Source organism: Phalacrocorax aristotelis, chromosome 6 (assembly GCF_949628215.1).
Source record: "Phalacrocorax aristotelis chromosome 6, bGulAri2.1, whole genome shotgun sequence".
Taxonomy (NCBI): domain Eukaryota; kingdom Metazoa; phylum Chordata; class Aves; order Suliformes; family Phalacrocoracidae; genus Phalacrocorax; species Phalacrocorax aristotelis.
Genome location: NC_134281.1, coordinates 6,281,935 through 6,289,911, shown reverse-complemented (window position 1 = coordinate 6,289,911; position 7,977 = coordinate 6,281,935). Strand labels below are relative to the sequence as shown.

The 7,977-nt window shown below is 46.5% G+C and overlaps 1 protein-coding gene across 1 annotated transcript; it reads right to left on the bottom strand.

The window, feature by feature from the left end:
- Positions 1-416: 416 nt before the first annotated feature.
- LOC142058241 (2-epi-5-epi-valiolone synthase-like) lies at positions 417-6,557 on the bottom strand. Its single transcript, XM_075095399.1, has 5 exons — positions 6,373-6,557; positions 3,523-4,156; positions 2,156-2,389; positions 1,212-1,464; positions 417-517 (listed from the first exon to the last, which is right to left on the bottom strand). Exons 1-5 carry the CDS (start codon positions 6,540-6,542, stop codon positions 417-419), a joined length of 1,392 nt encoding a protein of 463 aa, XP_074951500.1. The 5' UTR covers positions 6,543-6,557.
- Between the last annotated feature and the right edge of the window lie 1,420 nt (positions 6,558-7,977).

Here is a 7,977-nt window from a genome sequence, read left to right as displayed (position 1 = left end):
GCCAGATACACTTACTGACTCCAGGGATCCAGCAACAAGCAGTGGTGAGACAGTGCTGTGCAAGGCCATGGCAGCCCCCAGGTTGGATTAACCAAATGAATGAGTAAATGCCACTCACTTTCCCCCAAAAAAGACAGCTTGCTATGAACTATGCTACAGGCACTTGGTGGTTTCACTTCCGAGCAATCGCTTCTTGAGCACTACACAGGTCTAATGAATTACTTTTCAAATAGAACAACTGAAAGAGGTAAATCAGGTCAGGTGCCAATATCCTTGTTCCACCCAGCTCTGGGGTGTATGTGGTTTCACAGGTAATGCTGTATTTATCTTTTCTTAAAATTCAGTCCTGCCTGCTAACTTACGATGTCAAACAACTTCTCACGTGGGGCAGGACCGTCAGCCCGGGCTCGCAGCTCTCACAGGGCAGCCGGCTCTTCTTCCAGCATCGTCTTGCAGTCCCTGACCCACAGGTGGTATGCTCTTTCCAGGGTCTCTTCGCTAGTGTCATTGAATATCTCTGTAAAGTAAGGCTTGTCGTTAATTGGACATTCAGGGAAGCTTCTCCTGCTTGTGTACGTTAATTCTCTAGGAGAAGAGTAGCTCCTCCAAACAGTTTGAGAGCCAGTTTTCTACTGAGTGTGTAGAGACTGAGCTGGATGGAAATAGTCTGGATGAATACTGATGCAAGAGATCACAACCTGGTCCCATGCATTGTATCTATGTTAGGGGTTGATTTTTTTTTAAAAAAAAAAAGTCTCAGAAGAAAGAATGTTTCACCCCAGATATTGAACAGATGCTATTTAGTTTTCAGGTATTAGTTCTAGCCACAGTGAGATATTAAACTCTTCTGGCCAAGGATGACTTAACTATTTTCAATAACAAAGGAATTATTTTTCCCTTATGACATTGCTGGTTTATCTGCCAGAGCACTGCGTTTAGACTGTTTGCAAACACGTTTGCAAAGTGAATTGGTCAATCGTAATGCAATTAATTAGGCCTCAGTCCTTAACTGAGTTCTGGTGGTTACACGCAAGAGAGGGATCCTGTCTCTCGGTGGGTTTATTGCGATGTTAAGAGAAGCACAAGTAAAGCCAGGAATGCGCCGCTGCAGAACTGCAGGGCACGTATTCCAGCACGTCTGTGTGCCGGGATGCCGGCCGCCCCCCACGCGCCCGCTCCCGGGGGCTCCCCGCTGTCCCTCGCCGCAGTACCTGCTACCCCGAGGCCGGTGGGGAGAGGCATCCGGAGCTGTCCCCCGCTGTGCTTCAGGCGCTCCATCAAGGCTTTCTTGATGAGGGGCCAGCTGCAGCCGCTGTGCCAGACCGGCAGCTCCAGGCCCCTCATGCACTGGATGATCTGCTCCTTCTCCTCGGCGGTGATGAGCCCCCGCGCATGGGCGACGTACGTCATGAATGCCATGTCGATGTTCACCGCTTCTCCATGCATCAGCGATGGCAAAACCCTCTGAAACAGAGCAAAGGCGGATGGGAGAAAAGGCTTAGGGTTAACAAATAGTAAATAAGTAGCTTTGTTTCTAAAATTACTCCTGAAAATTGACATTTGACTTGCAGCAGTAGAAATACAGATTTGCTGGACGTTAGCATCTTGTGATTGATGGGATGCAGAGAATGATCTGTTTTACACATGATTAATTGTAAGTAAAATCTCCTGTAGTGATCCAGGATCTAATTCTCCTCCCATTCAAATCACTGACGAAGAGCACCGTCGGATGGAAGGAAGAGCTCTGAATGTTGCATAAGGGCTAGTCGTCTCCCCTCTTTCCACAGTGGCAATTTCTGCCCAGTAATACAGGCTATGGAGGCTACAGTCTCCATACCTTCGCACCGTTATAGCTCATGTTGGTGATTTCTAGTGGCTTCACTGAAATCCAGACATCTTTGTGCTTTGGTAAATGCCTGGTAAGAAGCAGTAACTGGCCTGTGGTCTCAATGGGAATCATGGGTGGAGGTGTGGGGGAAACAGGGCTGGGAAAGGGGTCCCTTTATACAACAGGACCAGGCTGGGTGCGTTGGGTGATCTGAGGGAATGTGCAGATCTGGAGTTTAGCTCAGACCCTTTTGCACAAAGTTTTCATGCTGCTGATTGAAAACTTTTTTTTTTTTTTTGATGTTGCCATACCGAGTCTGTCACTCACCATTTCCAGCTCTGGGCTTATAAGGTGACCAAAATCAACCAGTCTGTCCAGGTCATCCTCCCAGAGGTTGGGAGCCAGCTCTTCCAACATGGTTTCAATGGCAATCCTGGTGGTCTGCAGTGCAGCATCCCTGTAGTCAGCACAGCCACTGTAGGACTGGAACTTGGTGTCCAGAAGGTATTTCCCATGGCTCTTGAGCAGGTCAAACAGCCCTTTGTGTTTCATGAGTGCCATCTAGGACAAAGAGGAGAAGAGGTAATTAAAGATAATTATGTGATCTTTGCATGTGCTGTGCTAAACTTAGGAGTTTCATTAGACTGAACTATAATATCATATGTAGCAAAGAAATACCTGCACACTTGGTAAAAGAGATGATGGGAACGCTGGTGGGCAAGTTCCCTTGCTGCTGGGCAGCTCTGACCATTCTGTGTGTTCGCTACGTGCTCCGGTGGCCCAGCAGAGGGTTTGTACGAGCTTTGGCTATTTGTGTGCCTGGCAGGAAACTCGAGACTGTCTCAGCTGAATAGTACTGAGAAGTAGCCATCCCCAGGCCAGGTACAGGATGGTAGACATCCCCAAGATAACTCTCATCTAAACCTTGGGATTGCTTTTTGAGCAAGGGAAGGTGGGAAAGCACTGCTGTATGGGGAATACAAGGGCTCAGAAGCGGTTTCATAGTTACAAGTACGTATTTTTTCACCCTCTGACTCAGGCATTAGCCCACTTCTGCAGTGAGGAATGGTGATCTCTGGGATTCCCAGTACCTGCCAGAAACCTCCAGATATCCTGAGGGGTTCCCATTGTGCAAGCACTGAGAAATACTACTGATGAGCTCATCTCTAATGAACTTTAATAGCTTGAACTCTGCTTTATCAAAAGTTTTGAAAGCTCTTCAGGCATAAAACCATTTACTGTGAACTTCCCAGGTAATTTTAGAAGTAGAATTTGTCTGGCAGGAGATTGATTGACCACACTCGACATTGCCCACGAGGTAGGTGCAAATGATCTTGCAGATTATTAATCTCCAGTATAATGAGCTTCAATTTCTTGACCAGCGGTTCATTTTAGAGTGCTGCGGATCAGCCTCGATGGGAAGATGCTTTCTTCCCTGGTTTTGCCATGTCTACATCTGGCCTTGAGTTTTAGAGGTTACTCTGCAGGGTCAGCACTAGGCACTGCTTGTAAGGGATATTCTAACAAGTTTAGCAGCTGGAAAGATATATGTAGGCACACTGAGAGTTAAAAGTCCCCATGCAGCCTTGAGGGCCCATCTTTGTTTCTATAAGGCAGTTTATACAACACCATGGATGCTGATGGACGTCTTATCAATATTTTGGGTTTGAAAACTGCAGTTACAAAGTTCTTACCTTTAAAATTTCACCGAGGCCATTGGAGATGTGTCGCCGAGGAATGCTCTGAATGAAGGATCTATCCAGGAAACTGGCTACCGGGGGAGTGTAGCCCCCCAGCTTGTTCTTACACTGCAGGAAATTCACCCCGTTCTTTGCACCCACACTGGCATCAACGTAAGAGAGGAGGGTTGTTGGGACCCGAATGTAAGGGGTACGTCTTCTATAGAGCGACGCGGCTAGTCCTACGATGTCCAGGCAGACGCCACCTCCGATGGCGATGATGGGCTCGGTTCGCCTGTCAATGCTGAATTTCTGGACTTCTTGCAAGATGTTCAAGACGAGGTCCATGGATTTCGTTTCTTCAGTGGTAGGCAGGGCAAGGATTTTGTGCTGAACGTTGTTCTCTTCAAAGTATTCTCTGACTTTGGAGCCGTAAAGTTCATCAACAACTTCATCTATGACAATAAAGCGCCTCAGCTTCCTTTTGGCGCTAGTGGCTAGCTCTAGTTGCTGGGGTTCAGTAATGTGACCCCAGAGCAGAGTAGTGTTAGAGGGATCCAGAATATTGTATGTTTCTACCACTTTGTAGCAAAAATAGATGGGTGCTTCTATTGTCCAGGAAATCCCACCTTCGGAGATGCATTCACCTCTGGCAAGGATTAGAAAACATGGTTTGAGATTACTATATTCCTCTTTTGTACTTTGCATGTCTGAACAAGTTTAAGGATGTAGCCGGAAGGTGGGGAATGTGGAGTTTCCCGTCTGTGCACTGCAAAAGTGTGGGGCTGCGAGGGTGGGATGGCTCTCCTGGCTGTTGGGGCTCAATTTCTTTGGCACCAGATAAACCCTGCCCTGTCTTAGAGAACAGGTACATGGCTGAACTTCTACATGGTAATGATAAAAAAGAAAGCTAGAAGGGCTGGAGCATGTTATTCATGCTGGAAGTGGAAAACCCCAGCAGAAAACCCCAGACCAGTCATTTCAGCTTCCCAAAAGTGTGTGGGGAAGACATTGCCAAAATTTTCCGAAGTATTTGTGGAGGAAACATCCTCTGCCCACTATATCTGGGTGATAAGAGTTGATTTATTCCAGTCTATCTACACACAGCCACACACCTCTGTACATAATAGTGTCTCTGCAATGCTCCAGTTGAAACAGTGAATCTCTCTACCTCGAAACAGGTATGACAGAAATAGGAACTGCTCCCAGGCAGTAAAAGAAAACTGAGAGTTGGCAAAAATTCCATACAGGAGTTTTAAAGGATAAATAAAAGCCTACAAAGCCAGGATGTAGTATCTGTCTAAAACATGGCCCTGTTATTACTTCTGTGGGGCAGGGGGAGCCAGGGGGAAAACAAGTGGCTTTTTTAGTTTGTTGGGAATCAAGGAGGGTGGGGGAAGACAGAAACTGCAACACGTATTTTATACAAGACCTCTCCTTGAGCTGCAGTTGGGTAAAAGTTGACCGTTTCTGTGAACCTTTGTTTTGTTTTTTGAATGAGCAGATGGCTCATTGGATAATCAGGTTTCCTTACACACCCAATTTCTTTTGACATGACTGTACTTTCTCTTACAGGTCTAAATAGATGCTTCTCTGCTTTCTTTACCAAATTGCCTCTAAGACTATCCTTAATCTTTTTAAGTGTTAAAGAAAGACAATAAGGACTTATACCTTCCAGAAAATTTCTTCTGGGCTTTAGGAATGCAGTATTACAAAAAGAATCATTGTGTACATCTTAATGCACCAAGTATATACCTTACAGCTATACTTCAACTGCATGTGCATCCATCTCTGGCACGTAACCCTTCTAAGAGACAGGATGTTTTTGAATGTTAGTTGGTGGAATCAGCTTTGAGTGCTGGATGGCACAACTAGCACCCATTGCAACCCCTCTGCTGTACAAAAATAGTAGTGAATTTGGGGCTGAATATACCTTTATTGAAGCATATGTCAGCTGAGGATTTTTCTGGGAGTGCTCTGGGCCCTAGGGTCATCCTTTTATTGACTGAGGTCCGGCAGACTGCCTTTGGGTCTACTGAAGTCCTGTTCTATCTACTGCAGCTCTGCCCGAGCGATGCTCGCGTGCAGCCGCTGCCCACTGCCAGCGCTGGTGAAGATCCCTCTGACCTGACTGAGAAAAGGGTTAGACTTTGTGACATTAAAACCTGAGGATGAGAAATGCTAGAAAACTTCTGACATGCATCACAAACGGGGCTCCATGTGCTCATGAAAAGGACTATCCTGTAATTAAAGGATAATTAACTGGAGAGATGTGATATCAGCAAAGAGCTCCGTGTATCCCTGGGGAAAATTCCTCTCTCTCCTCTGGCTGAAGTAGCAGTAGGTGACTTCCACAGTTTGAAAGATGTGCTATGGTTTTTGTTCTTGTCAGTGACCTACTGTGTTTATTTTTTGCATCTAAGCATTTCATTTATCTGCAACCACCTCTACAAACATGTTCTCCTATGCTGCTGCATGAGCTTTTGCACACAAAGTTTTCATGTACATACAGGGGGGGAAAAAAAAGCCCTAGTACAGCATTCAGAAGTTCCTGCCTAAGCTTTTCAGAAGTTTAAAGAAATTTCCCATCTACAAAAATTGAGGCTGTTGATTCAATTCCCTCCGTACCTTGGCTAAGTTGCCAAGTCATGCCAAGGAGAACAGCAAATACCTGTGCTGCCCTACTGCACCCCTTTCGAAGCCCACTTGCACAGGGTTGTACACGTAATGGTGGGTTTAAGCCACAACGGCATGCAAGATGGTTTTTTCCATCTGACATTCATCCCACTAAGGAGACTGCACAGTTTGGCTAGGCAGAGCCATCCAGCGCAGTCGGCAAGGAGCAACGTGGGCTCCTGTACTTACATTTTTGCTTCGGAGAGCGTTATCTTGTCCTCGCAGTCAGAAAGGTCTTCTCCCTTCTTGATCCGGCACCACGTGCTCTTGACTCGCACCAGCTGGAAGTCTGTCTGCCGGCACTTCTGGGGCATGATGGCTGGGGCTGCTCCAGCAAAGGCCTCTTCTGACACTGGCATGCTTTCAGAAGGTAAAATCTCCCTGTTGAGAGATCTCCCGTAACTGGGTGCTTTTGAGGTGCTTTTTAAAGGCTCCAGGTGACCAGGTTTTAGAAGGGGAGGTCTTGCCTCCACGGGGGAGACCAATTACAAAACTAAGGTTATCTAATCTGGGATGCACGTTAAGGGTGGTAGGAGCATTTGAAGACACGTGCAAGTACCAGGATGGGGTTGTATAATCAGCTAGTTTTATAATGCTTAAGAAGTACAATAGGAGTGCATATATTAACTTCCAGCATGATGCCCTACAGCAAATTTAAAGTTATGAAAGGCAATTTGTGTGATTCTCAATGACATTTAGGAAACTCCTTTGCTGTGTGGAGCCTCTGATCTGGCTGCAGCTCTAACCTGCTTTTATGGGGTGAGACAGGAGCAGGAGCATGGAAACGTGATCGATACCAGCTGCTTAAACCTCTTTTGAGCTCAGATTCATGGGATTCTCTTGTGTTGAGGAACAGAATGGTTTTGTCATTGTTTTTAGCTTTTATGGTGAGTTTAAAAAAATAATCAGGGAGTTTTTCCTCTGAAGGGCTGTTTGGGGGATGAGCTAAGTTTTGATTCATTTGCCTACCTATCTGTGGGACCCTGAGATGCTGAGGTTTCTCTGTGGTGGAGTTGTTTCAGGATCAGCAGTGTTGTCCAGGCACTGGTACCTGAGCCTTGATGGCTCTGCCTTTTGGTTCCCACGCTTTCCTGCAACTGTCACCTCTTTGTCTTAAGACTATGCCAGATCCCTGATGCGTACTTGGGGAGACCCCATCTCCTGGACCCAAGGGACATTGCTCCTGTAGGGTGGGCTCAGCCAGAGGGATGGATTCCCCTTCTCTAGGAAGCGATGGCGTGGTGGGGGGTGGTAGGAAGCAGGTGCTGGCAATGGCGGCCGGCACCCTGCTGCTCCCCACGTGATCGAGGGATGCACAATTCACCTTTCTATATGATCTTCCAGCTGAACCTTCTGGAGGGCCCTGGGCTCAGCTTGCCACACCAAACGTTCCCTTGGCATATAGCTGTGTGTGCTGAGCACAGGGGAAGGTCTCCCTTTTTTCACCAGCAGTGCCTGAAGGTACAAACCCATCTTTGCCGCCTTCTTGGCTGTGTTTCTGAAAGCTGTCCTTGTTCAGAAACAAAGATCAAGAAAACTGAAAACAGACATAACAGCAGAGGCTGGAAAAAATGGTTCTTCAAGAGCCCACCGGACAAAACCCCTTCATTGCATTGAAGGCTTAATTGGAGCCAAACTCACTTAGGAGCCTACACTTATCTCAAAATCAATATTGGGGAAAAAGCTACAAGGATAAACTTTAAAGCCATGTAGCCCTGCTCCAGGAAGGGTAATAACTCCTAACATGTAGTTCTCACTGCTGGCTTCATCTCCAGATAGCAAAGCGCTTTGCAA